The 18639-nt window shown below is 47.4% G+C and overlaps 2 protein-coding genes across 2 annotated transcripts in view; one reads left to right on the top strand and one right to left on the bottom strand.

Moving 5' to 3' along the window:
* usta (uronyl 2-sulfotransferase a) overlaps positions 1-18639 on the top strand; it is a 34948-nt gene that overhangs the window by 3118 nt on the left and 13191 nt on the right. The window contains exon 2 of the mRNA XM_023836165.2: positions 13967-14010. Coding sequence (XP_023691933.2) covers positions 13967-14010 — 44 coding nt within the window. The remainder of the gene's footprint in view (positions 1-13966; positions 14011-18639) is intronic.
* The window catches only part of slc22a16 (solute carrier family 22 member 16), a 29871-nt gene continuing 26532 nt past the window's right edge, over positions 15301-18639 (bottom strand). The window contains exon 9 of the mRNA XM_072702593.1: positions 15301-15318. Coding sequence (XP_072558694.1) covers positions 15316-15318 — 3 coding nt within the window. The 3' untranslated portion in view covers positions 15301-15315. The remainder of the gene's footprint in view (positions 15319-18639) is intronic.

The raw sequence follows: 18639 nt of genomic DNA, 5'->3' as shown, positions 1-18639 counted from the left end.
TTATCCAGCAGGCCGCCCTCAGATACGAGTTTCGGCTTTGCCTGTACAGCGGCGCCCGGCTGGGTCCGTGCAGTGGCAGGAGCTTGCAGTGAGCAGGCAGGTGCGCATTTATCACATGCATTACTACACACATTGCCATGCATTTCATACACACACTTACTACACGCTTTACTATATGTTTACTACACACTTCACTACATGCATACTACACGCTGCATGGAAGGATTTTATGGAACCTGCTGTGAGTCCAGAGGGTGGGAAAGCAGCCATTTGGCAGAGTCACTGGAGGTTAATTAGACAGTAATAGCTGTTCCATATTTTGGGAAATATTTGAAAATCATTTGGGTTTCCTTCCCCAAATATACATGTGTATTTTAACTGCCCTCCCCCACCCCACTCTCTATTGCTAAGTTACTGCAATGCTAAGATTCCCCATTGACCCTTGGCCCTCACTCAAACTCTGGAGGGATGAAGACACGCCTCTTCCTGTGTTGGTGACTCACTTCCTGTAACCACCCGGGTGGCAGGTTTCTGTGACATAACATGTTTCTTGCACTGTTACCCTCTTAGGCTTCAACACACTGCCATCCAGTGAGGCACAGCGGGGTCAGCCAGCCCCCCCCCCCCGCCTCGGAAGCTCCTTCCTTTGACAGGTGTACTTTTTTTCGAAGGCCGTGAAAGCAAACACAGCGTGCTGTCCATACCGGCACCCCCCTGCCTTCTTTTATGCATGCCTGCTACCCCGTGCTGCAGAGGGCTGTCCTCACATGACCTGGGACGCTTTGGCTGCTATCGCATACTGACCTGAGTGTACATATGTGTGTGTGTCAGCCGGAAGCTGACCCACAGTTAGTCACACAGTCTCCCAGACCAGCCCTTTCGGTCTCCCCGTGACTCTTCTGCCTGTTTTTCCCCATCTGAGATTATCCTGAATGAAGGACCCCACCCCAGCCCCAGTGGATTTAGCGACCATGCTATTTCCAGGCTTCCTGCATCCGCGCCGCTCACTGTTTGTCCATTGGCAGGAAGCGTGAGGCTCAGCTACGGTGTCTTTAAGCATGTCAGTCCTATGGGAGATCCGGGATCGGCCATGTCTGTTGACTAGTCTGGCGAAGGTTTAATCCTGCCTCTAAGCCTCCTGTGAGATGTGTAAATGCGTGTATTCGATCGGGCGTGGCTGGTAGAAGCTAAAGTCACCTTGCTTGTACACAGGTGTGGTGCCGTTATTTTTTTAGCAAGTTAAAAGTACAAACAGAAGGCAAGGTGAGGAGATGTGCTCAAAAACTCCCCCCAATCTGGCCCAGAAAGGTCGATGTGAATCCCCACTGACTAGTAAGTTACCCCACACCCCTGTAGAATAGGGTTACCATATTTAGTGAGACAAGAAAGGGGACAAATATAAAAGGAATGAAAATGCCCTCTGCCTTTGCCGTGCAGACAGCCACAGTCGTAAACTGTGAGCACAAAAACAAAGAAAAATAATAAGTGACAAAATGCTAAGCTAAAGTCTGTGAAATCCAAGCAAACGCCACGATTCACTGTACACACAAACACAAAAATAAACAAAGTGTCAAAGTTGACTGCGGTTTGTAAAGCAAACGTGTGCAGAAGCCTTGCAAACGCTGTGTGACGATACTGAGTGGCTGCCGTATATTGAGAGTCGGTGCCTTTTCCTCCACTGTAACTTACAGCACTTGGTCATACGGGTTGCGGCACTAAACCTGGAGTAACCGGCGACTTCTGAAAAGCTCCCCGGACAGAGGGAAACCCTGCGTGTACAGTAACCCTTCTCAGAAAGAGGCTGCCTACTTAAAAATGTAGCAAGTGATTTAATCAGTCTGAATAAAGGGGGGGGGGGCATGGACCTGTGATCACAAGGAGGGTGTGCCTTTAATTTCAGAAGCAGAAACTGTCTCTTAATGCCCATTTAGCCATTTTGTATATTAATTAAAAATCTACATTGGAAATATCTACACTTTTTCTGTCTAATCTCCTTAATTAGATTTATGAAAATTGGCATAGCTGCCCTCATCTAACACTTGGCTTAGTAATTAAATCAGGGATTGGGTACCTAATTTAAGAGACGGTGTGCTTAAGAGACTCATTAATCGATCTGTAGAGAAACAGGTTAAAGTTCAGGCAGACAGTTAATCATTAGGTGACAGTCAAGAGGAATTGCAGCTTGTTCAATATTGCCGGGGGGGGGGGTTAATTTTAATCAAGCAGCTGCTGTCAGCCACTTCAGGTGGCTAACGGGTATTTTGTCAGGAGGAGAGCTGACTAGTTTATCTACCGTTTGTTTATTTAGGTACTTCTGAGGCGAATTAGTTAAAAATCCGTAATGGTTAAGCCTGCATATAGTTGTGAGGTTATATTAGGGAAGCAGAGGAGGGAACAAGATGTTCTTCATTTATCTTAGGTTTTTTTTTCCCCCTCTTCCTCGAGCATTTTTTAGTTTTGGACTCTTCTCGTATCTCAGTCCAAACAGACAGGAGACCAAACACAGAGGATCATGATACGTCTTGGACCAAATACTCAGGGTTGTGACACATTTCTGGCCCTGGCCCAGGGGGTTATGGTATGTCTTGGACCAAACACAGAAGATTATATGCCTTAAGCCAAATACAATGAAATGGTTTTTGTTAAAAATGTTGCCTCTGATTTTGAATTTTTACTGTTCAATGAACCACAGCTGCTTAGTGGTTTGAAGGGAGCAGGGATGAAGGGGCAGACAGCGGGGCACATGTGCGCCAGGCATGGTGGGCATCCCACGGTCTGAAGACCCATGTGTAGCCGGTTTGGAGTGTGTGGACAGCTGGATTCCACAGAGACAATTCGGCCGAGAATCTCTCTTCTTTTCCATGATCTGGCAACCTTATAGTCATTGATCGCGGTACTATTGCTTCATATGGCTATTTTACTCTGACTGTTTCAAGTGTCCCTGAGACTCAGACCATGATTAGCGGCTAGGAGATAGAAATTATAACACCTTACAGAGATGAACCGACTGCGGTCCATGCTGGCAACATCCACGGTCATTCTGATGGAGATGCTGGTACTCTCACTGTCTGATGCAGTCTTTGCATCTACAGAGAAGATGTCTGTATCCTTCTTCTAAATCAATTTCTTGCTTATTCAGCACCAAAAATAAAACCAAGTTCAAAAGCCTTGACTGTGTGGAGAGTCTGCAGGTCCCCAGGCCAAAAAGTTACCCCTTCCAGCTCGTTCGGGAAACCCCACCACTACGTACTCTAATTTTTACACACCCCTGTGATCTCAGTGGAGATCTACAACAAATCTGCATCTCTCCAGCATCCCCCCCCCTCACTCTTCAAGCGCTGGCCAAAAGTCACCTTTCGGTTTTGTTAAATTAAGTCAGTTTCTGCGTGTCCCGATAGACCAGACTGGCTCTGATCTAGGAGCTGGGTTTGTTTTCCTGTGGAATTGCACACATCTCTCTGCCTTGACTTTGTGTTCCCAAGAGTCTGCCTGTGTTTATAAATACGGATCTTGATCTGTGCATCTGAGTGTGTCTCAGTGTGCATATATATGTGTGTGTTTACGCCTTTGAGTGTGGATTTATTTGTGTGGTCTGTAGCATCTTTGAGGTTCAGTCGTTACTGTTGCTAGTTAGAAATTCCCAGCAAGAATTCCATCATCTGATCCCACATGAGCGTGAAAATTGAGATGAAGGCTGATCGGCAGCCTGGACGCTATTGGTGGAGACTGATGTCACATGACTGTGTTAAATGGGCCCGAGCGTAAATCTATCATGGGGATCATTTTCTTGAGTGCAGTTTCATATAAATGCTTTATTCTCGCATGTCGTCGTCTTGCCTGCAGAAAAGGCAAGTTGAGCAAGAGTTTTCCTCTTGCATTTCAAAATAACTTTAACTGGAGTCGTTTTGCTTCCTTTATTCTCCGAGAGCAGTGCACCATTTAAACTCGCCATTTAAATTTATAGTTGGGTTCCTGAGCCTTCAGCGTGTCTGACGTGTGTTTGGTGGTTTTCGAATGCTGCGATCTGCATGCCGATCTGGGAATTCCTGTTCTGCCGATACTGGGCGCACCTGTTCTAAGGTTAGAGCAGGCTTGCAGCCTCTGCCCTCTTACGACTCGGTCAAAGCTTCCATCTGCTGGTTTGTTGCTGTCAGGTGTGTGCACTTCTGCTTTAGATATTTAAATGGCACAAATGGCCGTCATGTGCCTGGAGATGCAGGGAGTGAGATTCATGCACACACAGCTGCAGGAACACCCCTAAGACAGCCTGCCCCCTTTCCTGGATTCCTGGATGCAATTCATGAGACAAAATCTTACATACCCACCGCTGCCTTTTATAAATCATAGTGATGATCCAGTGAGTCCAAGGTTGATCATTTCTGAAAATGTAAACACTGCTGATGCAAATATGCTAAATTGTTCATTAAAAAAAAGAAAGAAAAAAAAGGAATTTGCATATGTTTCTACTATCCTCTAGAGCAGAATATTTATTGGAACAATTATCCTGATCAAAGTAAAACAGCAGGTTTGTTTTATTTATTTAGATTAAGCCATTCGCCCTGTTAGGTCATTAACGAATGTACCATCTGTTTCTCTTTAGTTTTGTGACTCTTTATAATCTGGAAGCTTTTGGCGCATATTACCACACGGGCACGAGAGAAGAGACGCTCCTGGGGGTAGGATGTGCACCAGGAATCTTTCATTTCTTGCTTTAAACCCCCCTGCCCAAGTAATAATAAGGTGTTCATTTATAAAATATAAATATATAAAATGAAAAATGTGTTCATTTATAAAATGTCATGAAAATCATTATATTAATAAAGAGGGTCAGATTAATAATAAATATTTTCATTTTCCCCTCTTGAGATTGAGTTATGGTCTGTAAATAGCCAAGTAGTCTATGTTAACGGGGGATTTTGGATTAAGGGCAAATACAGAATATCCCGTTTGTATTTATTAAGATGCTTTATGGAGAAGGTCGGCCAGGCGGAGAGACGCAGCAGTAAAAGTCCCTTTTTATCGCTGTCAGCATCTACAGCCATTGCAGACATCTGTTTGATATTTAAACCGCATTAGCTTACGGTAACCATTAAGTCTTCCTGCAAAGATGTTCGCGGGCGGTTTGCTGTTTTTTTCCCCCAAGAAATCCGAAATCCGATCGACGTTTGTCAGCAGGGATGTTTGTAGGAGGTTGTGTGTCCGGTTGTGCAGTTTGGTAAAAGCGTGGTGTTTTGTGACGTAGTTAGACTGTATGGTCTTTTAGCGGGTTTGATAAAACCGGTCGGCTCATATCCCCCCATCCCTCCGTAAGGGTATCCCCGTCATTCCGGGGAAACGGGGAACCTCGCTGTCATTTTCTAAACATGACGCTGCAGAGCGCTTTACAGTGTGAGACGGGGTCCCGAAGAGGGAAGCAGGCTGCAGGGTGGCGGGGAGAGCCGAGAAGAGTCTCGCTGCAGATCCACTGACAGACAGCAAGTACACTGTGAGCTGGCCTGTCTGTCAGTGGATATGCCTCGCAGTGGATCTGCAGCCAGACCCTTCTTTGTGTGGAGCAGGGTGGCGGGGGGCCCGGGTAGAGTACGGTGGCGCCCCATTCCTGCCTTTACGGGATCCGTCGCTTGCAGGAATGTGGCCGTGCAATGCCGAAGGTAAACATTAACACAAAAATGTGCCACCTTGGTATGAGGTGAGCTTTCCCATATGCAGCCGGATCGCCGCTGCAGCCGCCTTTATTCGGTGTAGGCCTATATAGGTGTTTAAACCACCTTAAAAGTGTTTTTCAGTTTCGGTGCATTAATCTTGCATCATATTCCCTGCGCATCGCATAAGGCTGAACATCTCCGTCATTAACTCAGGGATAAATGTGGCATTAATACAGCACTTACACACTCTCCATTTACTACTTAAGCGGTTCCACAGACTTTTAAAGCAAAACATGACGTCTCCGGGCCATTCGGGCTCCTTGGGACAGCATCGTTGGGGGCTGCTCTGGATTTCCATTTTCATTAGTTTACTTTCCTGACCTGTTATGATAACAGTTAATGCACATCAGCAGATCATCAGATTAGGGAAACTCACGCACTTCCCAAACGGAGCAATGATCTGAAATGTTCCTATTTTTTTTAAACACAAATTACATCTCTTTGCCCCTTTGACGAGGGGAATATCCACGGAGCGAGGAAGACAAACCGGCTCTCACTAGTGCCGTTTGTTTGGCCACCTGTTGCGATCCCATTTCGGAAAACGCGATGCCTGCTTTCTGGCCCAGCTGGAGCTGGATAATGTTTTTTTTTTCCCCCCAGTCCCTCTAGTGGATTGTTTTTGCGTTAATTACTTTTCAGCCGCTCAGCATCCCGCACACCGGAGGTGTCTGTTCTTTCAGTGGTGATGTACAGCTTTAATTTTGGTGCTTGTTCGTTCAGTTTTACCTGGAAATAAACTTTCACACATCTATGTAATACTAACAGCTAACTTTAACTGAAATCAAAACTGCGTATTTTAAGTTTTTTGCCAATACTGTTTTTTTGGTTTTCAAACGTATTAAACACAAAACTAATTCTGAACCACGCATCCAATAGAGAAGTCCCTCTCACTGACAGCTGTGCACAGATACTTCCGTCTGTCAGCCATACTTCTTTTTTTCTTGTGGTTGAGCACATCTTTCATTTCATTTTTTTTATCTGTAATTCAGGATTGACTCAAAAGGCACCCTTCTGTGTGAATTTTAATTTTTTTTTGTCCAAAACAGATAAGGCTTATGTGATTTTTAAGTGGCTCACGTAGGCCCTCCATTTACCAGCATAGTGAACATTTTTAGAAGTGATGTGCACATTTAATTCCTTTCCACCGCGCAGGTCACCGCAGCCCCTGGTCTTTTGGGTTCCTCCCCAGGACGTGGCCCCATGTCTGAGGTAATTTGAGCTCTCCGCAGGGTTTTTCATGCACATATCTCTGGCCGTGGGAGGGACGACCCCTTTGTGATTTTAAAAAAGAAGCAGTGTGGATTTCGGGAGTGAACGTGTCGTGGCCTCATGGTCATTTAAAATGTCAGGTTATTATGCCGGTCATTTCTGGAAAGCTCTAGTGCTGTGGCGTGGGTGTGTAAGCCCCCTATGATGTTCCCATGAGTGAACGACATCGCCACGGAAGGCGGGCGGCCGCCCGGTGTTACCGGGTTCGACGGGTCCCCTGAGTCACAGGCGCTGGCCCAGCCCACTCGGATAATGAACGGAAATACAAACCCTATTTCCAGAAAAGTTGGGATATTTTCTGTTTAACTGACAAAAGTACAAAGAAAAGATTTTCAACAGTCTCACTGACCAGCTTAATTGTATTTTGTAAATACACGCATAGGTAGAATTTCATGTTTGCAACACACTCAACAAAAGTTGGGGCAGAGGCATATTTACCATTGTGTTACATCCGCTTTCCTTTTATTGACACTTTTTAATTGTTTTGGAACTGAGGATACTAATTGTAGGAATTTTGTAAATGGAAATTGTGTCCATTCTTGCATGATGTAAGACTTCAGCCACTCAGCAGTCTGAGGTCGCTGTTGTCTGATCTTCCTCTTCGTGATGCGCCACACATTTTCAACAGGAGATAGATCTGGACTGGCGGAGAACTCAATGCCCTTTTTTTTCCAGTTACAACATGAAATGTTATACTCATCTATCCACAGCACACGGCTCTACGGTCTTCCGGTCCATCTGAGATGAGCTCGTGCCCAGAGAACTCACCAGCGTTTCTGCATAGAACTGATGTATGGCTTCCTCCTTGCGTAATACAATTTCAAGTTGCGTTTCTGGATGCAGCAACGGACTGTATTAAGTGACAATGATGTTCCAAAGTACTCCTGATCCCAAGGGGCTATACTTGTCACAGTGGCATAATGGTTTCTTAGGCGGTGCTGTCTGGGGGCTTGAAGATCGCAGACATTCAACACTGGTTTCTGACATTGTCCTTTACGCACTGAGATGTCTCCACATTTTCAGAATCTTTTCACAATTTCATGTACTGTAGATGCTGCAAGACCTAAATTCTCTGCAATCTTGCATTGAGGGATGTTAATTTTGACCTGACTAACGATTCTCACACAAATTCTGGCACCAAGGGGTTGGCCACGACCCATCCTTGCTCACAGAGACTGAGCCTTTGATGGATGCTACTTTTACCCAATCATGATACCTCACCTGCTACCTGTAGTTTAGTTGAGTGTCGCAGTCATCAAATTCTAACTTTGCGTACATTTACGAAATCAGTCAGTACAACTGCTGAAAATCGATTCTTTGTACTTTTGCTAGTTAACCCACCTGAACCTTTATCACAGACTTTGGTTTGTACTGCATTTTAGAAAATGTCTCTGGAAATGAGGATTGTAAGTTATGTGTGTCACACGCCCCGTTTCAGTCCCTTCATTCTGCACCTTTTGCCCTATTTTGTGGCTCCTCTCTACAGTGACACGTCGGCTGGGGGGGGGGGGGGGGGTAGCACATGAGGTCGCCTCGTGTCATTTTACGTTGCCTTTGCGTTTATTTATTTGGCAGGAGCTTTTGTCCGAAGCGGCGTGAAAGTGGGGAGACGTGGAGGTCATCTGGAGTTAAGGGCCCAACAGTGATACGACTACTCTACCGGCCATGGGATTCGAACCCACAACCTTCCGGGCAAGGGCCCACGTACCACATTGTTTGACACAGTGCTGTCCACAGCTACTGATGATATTATTTATATGACCAAAATGCTTCTGTGTATATCCATCTGTGTTGACTTTATTTCGGGGCCCCTGTGCAGAATGCTACAGTCCGGCATGGACTTTGGCCTTTTCTAGAGAGCGGCTAATGTTGAAAAATTGAAAGGCTGAAAACACATTTAAATGAGAAAATAATGAAAATGGCCAAAGTCGTATTTTCTGACATGCTTTGGAAGAGCTCAAGGTCTTTTTATGTAGCATTGCTCCCCTGTGCTCTCAAATCTGGAATGTTGTGGGTTCAAATCCCAAGACTGGAAGAGTAATCATATCACCTTTGGGCTCCTTGAACAATGTGTGTACCCGTAACTTCTCCCGGGATTCCAAATGTAGGCTGGCTCCAAGCTTTCCTCATTTGTACATCATTTTTGAACAAAAGCATCTGTTAAATTAATGTAAATGAGCCTAATTGTACTTGAAAGCCTTACCTTTGTGCAATTCCTATGATGTTATCCAGGAGTCTCTCAGCAGAGTGGGTTCTTCTTTATTCATGTACTATGGGGTTTTTTGTGGGTGTTCAAAGGCAAATGCACCAAATGTTTATTTTCGTACCGCTAGACTCAGAAGGTGGACTTTTTTTTTTATTTCAGAAGCACCTCCTTTAAGGACAGATGAACATGTGTGCTGCATATGTTTTCTGGATGGAGGGCATTAAAGGGACCCAGCTGGCTTCGTGGTACCTCACTGCTGCACTCATGCTGTGAGGAGGAGTTACTGCAGTCAGGGTACGAAGTTAGTAAGCACGGAATAACTGGTCCTGCTTCCTACACTGTCCATGCCATAGGTAGCAGGCCCCTGTGGCTTCCCCATTTGTCCCCCCCAGACGACTGTTCCTGGATGCAGGATGTAAATAATTACACCGGTGTGGAAAGTAAAACCTTAATATGGAGATGGGTCTGTTATGTGTGCTGGTCATTTTGTCCCTGAATTAAACCATTTAAGATATTTCCTGTTTTTATCGACTGGATTTATCAGAGTCCTTGTCCCGTGAACCTTTCTGTCATGTCACCCTGACCGCCCCTCTCCATCTCCCTCCTGGGGCTGAGACAAGTGACCCTTGTGCGTAGAGAGGGTGCTGCGTAGGAGGTTTGGGGGGGGGGGGGGCTGGCCCTTGATGGCACCCTGCCCCACTGGGAACTGAATAGCCGGGAGTAGAATATGGCCACTGTGAGAAGCAGGTGTCCCTGGAGGAGCCCAGCCCACCCCCATGCTGCAAGGGGCTGCTTCTCATTGGTTGCCGTGGAGTTTAAAGGCACGGAAACCCTTTCTGACACGGATGCGAGGCATGTAGTGGAGCCTTCGGTGGTGCTGGCGAGCCGCAGCAAGCGGTTTAAACCACTGGTATAAGTGGCAGAGGACAGCATGGGTTCGAGTCCCGCCCCGCTTCTATGTGTTCCCGTGTTCTCCCAGTGTGCCTCCCTTCAGGAAAGCTCCCTCCTGCCGTGCAAAGACCTGCTTGAGCAGGTACAGTGCTGACTGAAGCGCCCTTAGACAGCGATAAGTCCTGTCCATGATCCTCCCCGGGCCAGCCTCTGGATCACTGTGACATTCCCTGGATAACTGGGATAGCTGGATCTGCTCTGTTATTTTGTGCCCAGAATGATGAATGTGGCCCCATTTATATTACAGGGCATGCAAAACAGGATTATACATCAGTGTCACTTTGCAATTCACCGTATTACTTATTCTCTTTCTCTCACTGTCACTGTGTCTATAGCTGGCGGGGGGTGTGTTGGTTCAGAGCCCTCACCTCTGAAGGGGGGGTGCTGTGCCTTTAAGGGTGGTCATTCACTCGCATCACTTCAGATTCAGGTGAAGCTTTCTCATACTGAGATGTAATGTCGGTGGTTAAGGTTTCGGTGAAGGCTGGTGTACTCCCCCAGGGTGACTGCCACATCTCTCCTAAACTAGGGCATTTTGCTTTGTGGATTTTTTTGTAATTATTTACTTTTTGAGAAGATCCTTGGAGACTGGAGTGCAATGGAGGGCATCGCTTTTCTCACCGAAATCACTTTCCTGTCGTCTGTCACTGGGAGGCATGATTGAAGTGGTTCATGGGCTGTGTCATGTTGGGGGGGGGGTTATATTATATATATATTTTATACATACTGCCCTATGGCATGGTGGTGCAGCGGTTTGCACTGTCGCCTCACATCTCCACCAGGGTTCCATGTGTGAGGAGTTTGCATGTTCTCCCGTGTCGTCGTGGGGTTTCCCCCCCACAGTCCAAAAACATGCTGAGGTTAACTGGAGATACCAAATTCCCTGTAGGTGTGCATGTGCGAGTGAATGGTCTGTAAGCGTGTCCTGCGTTGGGTTGGCGCCCCATCCTGGGTTGTAGCCTCTGGGATAGGCTCCAGACCCCCTGTAACCCTGAATAGGACAAGTGGTTACAGAAAGTGGATGGATGGATGGATATACTGTCCTACAAAGGCAAAAGGAAGTAACCACGTATAATTCCAAAATTGGGTAATGACCAACATTGGGTCTATTAGGGTCTGTATTACCTTGTGACAAAATATCCAAGATCAGCTTTTCTTGATTTGGAAGAAAATGTTATCATATACCTACCTGCTAAGCGTACAGATGGACAGCCCAAAAACTTTGAAGCCCTTTTTCTGTTTCATTGTCAGTATCGTTACGGTATTTTGCCTTCGTGGGGCAGTATAAGGCACGTGATAGGGAGACATTTGCTGAAAAATGAAAGTAATATCTGCAGATTGAGGGAAAGTATGTTGAGGTTACAGGCTTGTTCCATCACCTTTCAATGAAAATATTATTCCTTGTTCAGTCACGTTTCCCCGCTCAGCGAAGCCGCTGACACGCTCTGGGGGACAGGCTTTGAATGAAGCTCAGCGGATCATGGACGTGAGGACAGACGCCCTGGTGCTAATTACACCTCACATCCCGGGAAACTCTCAGACCCGCTTAAGCCTTTGTGTATTTTGGCCCTGTTGCTCGGGGGGGCGAAACGTTGTGATAAGACATGGAATATTCCCTTTTACTATATAATTTACATTTTAGCCTCTTCTCCATGACCTTTGTATTTTACCTAATTGTAGTTCTGTATATTTAAAACTGATTTCCTGCACTCCTGGGACTTGAAACAGCAACCTTCTGGTTACGGGCCCGGACAGCGCTCCCTGCTCATCTTTCCTAAAGCAGGTGTGAATTAATTTGGACTCAACTGAGCTCGCTCTCCCTGGGTGCTGGGGGGTGTTATTCAGGGAGAGTGTTCACCACTTTCCTGGCTTTATTTACAGTGGGGTGTGTGTGTAGGGCAGGTGATTCAGAGGCAGACAGGAAATAACATGCGAGGTGAAATGTAAGGCACTAATTATCTGTGCCCTGGTATGTCAGCGTTTTTTTAGCAATTAAATTATTTTTAGCAGTTTTTATTACTAGTATTAGTCTTTGCTTAAAGTAATTTTAAAAGATATTGTATGCTGGTTTTGATTCTGTTGCACAAACCAAGTGATGATCAGCATCTTTTGAATGGGGAAGTGAAATAGATGGACAGTGATCGGGAGAAAGCCTTTCTGGGCTTTTCGGGGGTCGTGGGCTCGAGTCCGGCTTCCGGGCCAATACCTGTGACATTTTTTTCCCATTTAGGACACTGTGTGGTTCTAAGGTCCCTGGTTCTAGTGTGAGCGCATTCTTTCTGAGCAGGCTAGACCTGTTCGGTGGGGCTCGGATCCTGCAGTGCAAGGTCTCGTGTGTCATTCACACATTTTCCGTTCACGGTCTGCTCCCGGGGACGCAAGTGGAATGCCGGTTGAGCGATGTCGCATTCGTTCGGGGCTAGCAGAGCCTGAGTGTTGGGGTCGGTCCGGGTCCGGTCCAGGGAACCCTCCTTCATATTTGAACTTCAGCTCCATGTCATTGGGGGGAGGGGCGGAGCCACCGGCCCATTGGTTTGTGGGTAATATCCTGACTAATCCTTCTCCCCGTCCTATTCTGTGTTCAGACTGGGTGTGTCAAACCACACTCACTCACCCTGCCTCTCCTAACCCTACCCCACCCTGTCCCATGTATACAAAAGTAGCCCATCTGAGGGGGGGAGGTTACCCACAATAAAATTAGATTAAAATAAAGCTCACAGTAATCACAACTACCCCCCCCCCCCCCCCCCCCTGTAATCGGAGTATTGAGCTCTGGGCTGGGATTATTGTGTGAGGATCAGCAGATCAAAGGGGCACCCTTCACCACAACGTGCCCCCGCACCCAGCAATGCCCCAGAACCACGGGCCGAAAAAATAGAAGTGTGATTAATTCATGGTGTATGTGTGGGTGGGGAGGATGTGGACGGGGGAGGGCATCGGAGACCACCCACCAAGGAACCATGCGCTCACCCTGGCCACGCCTCTGCGGTCTCCATCTGGACGAATCGCATCTTGTGACAGGAACTGCTGAACGTTTTACTGGTCAACAGATGCAGCCTGTGACTTGAGAATCCTGCAGAATGTGGTGGGGGCCCACACTTGGTCGCCCTTTCTTCATTTAGGGTGGCGGGACCGTGAGCGAGCCGCCTCCTGATGGGCGGGGCTTGTCCCTGGGGCCTGTGAGTGGCCCGAGTTTGTCGCCATGGATACTTGGCTTTTTGAGTGACAGCAGGTGGATTCTTTAGCTTTCTGGCTCCACCGTGTGTTTTTTCTTCCTTAGACTCCATTTGTCATCCCCTGAGCCGCTACCACGGAGCTCGGCTGACCCCTCTGGTGGGCCGCACTGCTTTTTCCACTGCACAAGTATGCGGCTTTAATTAGAACGTACGGCGGCGTTGTCGCCGGGCCAGGATACAGTACTGGGGAGCTCTCCGCTGGGTGTGCGGGTGACTCTCTCTGTGAGTGTTTGGGAACCTCAGCAACACTGAAAAATATGTGGAATATACAGTCCAATCCAGTGGATCACATGAAAGGGTCTCACCCCTCACAAATGAGTGATGAGTGAGTCGTCTGTTTCCCGGCCATCTCTGGTCCTTGCCGTCTTCAGACGGAGCAGGGGAGTCTGGCTGCCTCGCTCCCTTCATTTTTAGGTTTGAGAAATGAAACGTTTTCCCTGGCTTCACACGGACGTTCCTCCCGGCCCTCGTCACTAACCGGTGGCACTGGGTCTGTGTTGTGAAACAGCCACTGTCCTTCGCATGCGTCACTCGCGGGCCTTCAGCGTCCCTGCCCTCTTCTTCCCGCTGCGCTGATATATTTTTTTTTGTGTTAACAGGAGACTCCACGTTCGCCGATGACCACAGACCTCCTGCACCCAGGGTAAGAGCCCCCCCATTCACCCCCCGCCCCCGTCTCGGTGTGCATCTCCCTCATGGTGAATTTATTGTTTTTATTTATTTTAAGATGCTGCTCAGTCTTTGGGGAGGGGATGTTGAGGGGGTTTATCTTTTCAGAGGAATCCAATGGGAACCATCTTTGCCGTCATTTGGCCGGCTGTAACCGAGCGTCTCTGCCTCGATAAGTAAACACTCTGCTCTTCATTCTTTGCCATGTTTACTTGGATGTTATAGGTCACAGAGCCGAGTCGTATTTGGAGCGTAAGTCCTCTGCTCGGGGCTGCCTGTTTATGTAGATTAGAAGCGTTTGACTTGGCAGAAATGAAAAGCCTTGAATATGGAGTGGAACCTGCTCTGAGACCTGCAAGGCTTTTAATTATTCTTAATGTGACCATTGTTTTAGGTGACTATTTCTGAGGGACCCATAATTTTTACCCCCTACCTTTAATTCCAGCATGGAAAATTTGAGGCTTCCCACCCCAACTCTCATAAGCCAATGCCATCACATCTGCTAATGTGTGCACTGCAGGCTGGTTGTCACCCTGCGTAGGCCGCAGCCTCATTGTCGCCCTCTGCAGGCCGCAGGCTCATTGTCGCCCTCTGCAGGCCGCAGCCTCATTGTCGCCCTCTGCAGGCCGCAGCCTCATTGTCGCCCTCTGCAGGCCGCAGCCTCATTGTCGCCCTCTGCAGGCCGCAGCCTCATTGTCGCCCTCTGCAGGCCGCAGCCTCATTGTCGCCCTCTGCAGGCCCCAGCCTCATTGTCGCCCTCTGCAGGCCGCAGCCTCATTGTCGCCCTCTGCAGGCCGCAGGCTCATTGTCGCCCTCTGCAGGCCGCAGCCTCATTGTCGCCCTCTGCAGGCCGCAGGCTCATTGTCGCCCTCTGCAGGCCGCAGGCTCATTGTCGCCCTCTGCAGGCCGCAGCCTCATTGTCGCCCTCTGCAGGCCGCAGCCTCATTGTCGCCCTCTGCAGGCCGCAGCCTCATTGTCGCCCTCTGCAGGCCGCAGCCTCATTGTCGCCCTCTGCAGGCCGCAGCCTCGTTGTCGCCCTCTGCAGGCCGCAGCCTCGTTGTCGCCCTCTGCAGGCCGCAGCCTCATTGTCGCCCTCTGCAGGCCGCAGCCTCATTGTCGCCCTCTGCAGGCCATGGCTTCCTCAGTTGACGTAGCGCATGTAGAGGTGACTGCTGGTCGCTTGTGTGCACAGGTAGCTCTATAAGTGCCTGCCTGACGATAGATTGTGCCTTAGAGTGATGAAAGGGACTTAAGTCCCTACTCTACTTTTCCTGGAGTGTCACTGCAATGGGATTCAAGATGCAAGATTCAAAACTTTGTCATTTATACAAGTATGAGTAGAAGTACAGTACAATGAAATTCTGGCATGCATTCCTCCCAGCACATTTATGCAGCATCTAACAGAGAGCACAGTCAACTACACATAAAGTAAATGCATCATAATTAGTGTACATACAATAGGTACAATAAACATACAATATATACTGTACAGTATGCACAATATACCCTGTATGTACCATATACACTGTACATACCCAGTATACCATACAGCAGCATGCAAGGTGCTGCTTTAGTCACATGGGATTTGTATTAGGGCTGTAATGCTACTCACCGTCGATTATGACTGACCGTAACCAGCATTTACCATGTTCACAATTAATATAATGTTTTCCATGTTAAGCATCTACTTCTGAATTTATGTTCTGCCCCTGTCAAAAATGTATTCATCCGTTTCGTTTGTAGGTTCCAAATCGAGACGATGTAATCAAACGTGTACCGTTACAGGGCTAATTTGTGTGAGGATGTGTAGCCTCAGGTTTTTGCCGGATGAGTTTCTGTTCCATCTGGGCTCTTTTGTATGCTTAATTGAGCCTAATTTTCAATTAGCTTTGTTGTTAATATATTTGATACTAAAGACTAAATTGATACAAAAAAGTTCAGTGCTAATTCCGTGTGCTAAATAAGTGACAGGTAAAGTGATCACAGGGCATTTCTTGAAAACTATTCATAGAAGAATTAAAATAATGTACATGGTACAGAAGTTGGGATACCCGTTGATCTTGATTTGCTCTAGAAAAATCATGTGACACTGAGATGAATACAATTTTGACACTATGGCTTTCTGGAGTGTCAATAAACAAGTTTGCGTTGCGCCCGTATTTTCGGGAAGGACCTGAAGGGGTTGGAGTGAGGAGTGTGAAGGGCTGCTTCATCGTGCAAAAGCGTGCTTCTAAGAGTGACCACCTGCAGCAAAACAGCTCCGTTCGGGATTCCACCAAGAGCGCTCACCGCTCTGCTTGTTTATTGCTTGACCGATGTTAACAAATATATAGTCTTGCAGCGCCTTACGGCCAATACAATACAAACAGCTGTCAGTTGATTGGTTCCCGGGGCTAATGTGCTCTATTCTAACCATAAGCCTGGTTGTTTCAGAGCTTAGTTCTTTGAGCATATGGTACGTCCCTCCTCCGAGTACATACACGGATACCTCAAGGTCTCATAAAATTTTCCCATGTCCTTTATATCCAGGAAATGCTTGTCTTCCACTTTACGGCCCTAATAGAGCAGTAAAAGCCTTCCTTAAAGCACGTAAATATGATCTATCCGCAAAGATAGTTTAGGATACTTCAGGTCACAGAGGTGAGAGCCCCGCAGGAGCTTAAAGTGAAAGGACGCTGGTTTGGCCCCGGACCACGTTCGGCTTTCACCAGAGTTCAGCAGAGCTTCCTCTGCAGGCTCTGTAAATCTGTGTCATTTCTGTCACAAAATATATCTTATCTGGTCCTTTGCAGCTGTTGCCAAAATATGTTTCTCTCTGCCTTTTTGGTGCAAAGGACCAAATTGTTTACTTTCTCTGAGGGCGTCCTGTCCTCTCTGAGGAAATAACGGGGAGGACATTGCTGAGATAGTAATGACTCCCTGTTCTGCCCTGGCGTCTGTCTGCTCCTCCTGTGTGGTTTTCTGACTGTGAATCTGCAAAGGACGCAGTCTAGGACGCATGGCCTGAGTAGTAATTGGATAAACAGCAGAGGACCACTGAGGTTTCTAGATCTGCCCTGGCTGTAAATGTGTGCTTCATGTGTGCTTCGTACTGTTCCTTGTACAGGTCTTCACAGCTCCTCCAAAGCGGACCTGTGGGAGCTCTTATGAGGGTGAGGGGGACAGGTCTTCTGACGAGTAACGCCTATCAGAGTGAGTGACAGTTGAAAGGCTGGACAATTCCTGTTGGAACCTGTGAGAATCAGTGTGGAATAAAGGGTCAATTCCTCTAAGGGCAAAGGTGTCAAGACTTCCTGTCAATCTCAGACTGGGAGGCACAAAGGGTAATAGTGTGCAATTTAAATGGCTTCGTTCTTAGGACCGATTCCATTGGTCATCTACACTGGTCATTCCATTGGTTACCAGCTGGCAGGTCTTTCTTGGGGCTGGCGAAGGTCAGAGCACTCGCCTAAGGCCAAGCCCTTAAGAACCATTTATTTAGTTTCTCGAGTAACCTTGATGTACTCAGTGAGTCCTCCTCCGCTTTCCAGTCAGGTTACATTTGTTCATTTTAAGCAAGCATCCAGAAAATTTTAATCCAGTGAACAAAACCGACATGCTGGTATGTTTGACTTCCTGAATGACTGGACGTGTTTCTTTGTCAAAGGCTGTTGCTTGGTCCAGTAGTGCTACATTCAAGTGTCACACTTCGTTGACCCCCATCAATGAAAGGTGAAAGCAAGCTGTGCAGTGAAGGGCAGCCACCTGTAGCGGTGCCCAGGGAGCTGGGGAGGGGGTTAAGGGCCTCGCTCAAGGGCCTGCAAACGTGACGAGGCTGGGCTTGAATCGAGAACCTCCCGATCACAGGCAGAGAGGCTTAGCCCACTGAGTATAACCCAGTATACTCCAGAAGGATCAACATCTGTTTTTTGGTCTTCACTATTGATCAGGCGTACTTAAATGGTGAACCCCGGTAGGCATCCGGACCGAAACGCGATATAATCTGGACCGCATGACTGACTCATTCGACAAAATCTACCAAGGGAAGCTAATAGCACCCCCCCCCCCCATCCAACAGAATTTGGACCTCGGTAAACACAATTGAGCACTCCAACTATAGATAAATAACTTAGAAATTTTTCAAACTTTAGCCATCTTGTCCCACAGACCAACTTGGATGCCTCAACACCAGTGTTCATGCTCCTCTGAGACTCTTTGCAAGATGGCTGCTCCTTTTACATGCTACCGGCAACAGTGCCGTGCTAGAGAGGGCTGTCTCTGACTCAGGGAACAGTGTGGCTGCCATGTGTACCTGACAGGTTTCCTGGAGAACTTTTGCGTGCTTATTTTTCCTTCAATCAGGAGGGCAAGAGATTGGGTCGAGTCAGCAGTCTGTAATGAAGAGTGCTTGCCAAGGCGTAGGAGAGGACAGGACAGGAATGAGAAGGAGGCCTGGTGTGTCTCCTTGATGACTCCTGCTCACAGAGAGGCCGCACAACCTCTGAGCGTCGCAGATGCATTTTTCTCAAAGGGTGCAGTTCAAATCTCTGCAAACAATGTACGATTCACAAGGGAGCAGGACCATAAGTGGATTTGGCAACTGCTCAGTGGTCTATATCCCCTG

This window comes from Paramormyrops kingsleyae, chromosome 19, assembly GCF_048594095.1.
Source record: "Paramormyrops kingsleyae isolate MSU_618 chromosome 19, PKINGS_0.4, whole genome shotgun sequence".
Classification (NCBI taxonomy): Eukaryota; Metazoa; Chordata; class Actinopteri; order Osteoglossiformes; family Mormyridae; genus Paramormyrops; species Paramormyrops kingsleyae.
The sequence above is the reverse complement of the archived record's forward strand: the minus strand, read 5'-3'. Positions and strand labels throughout refer to the sequence as shown.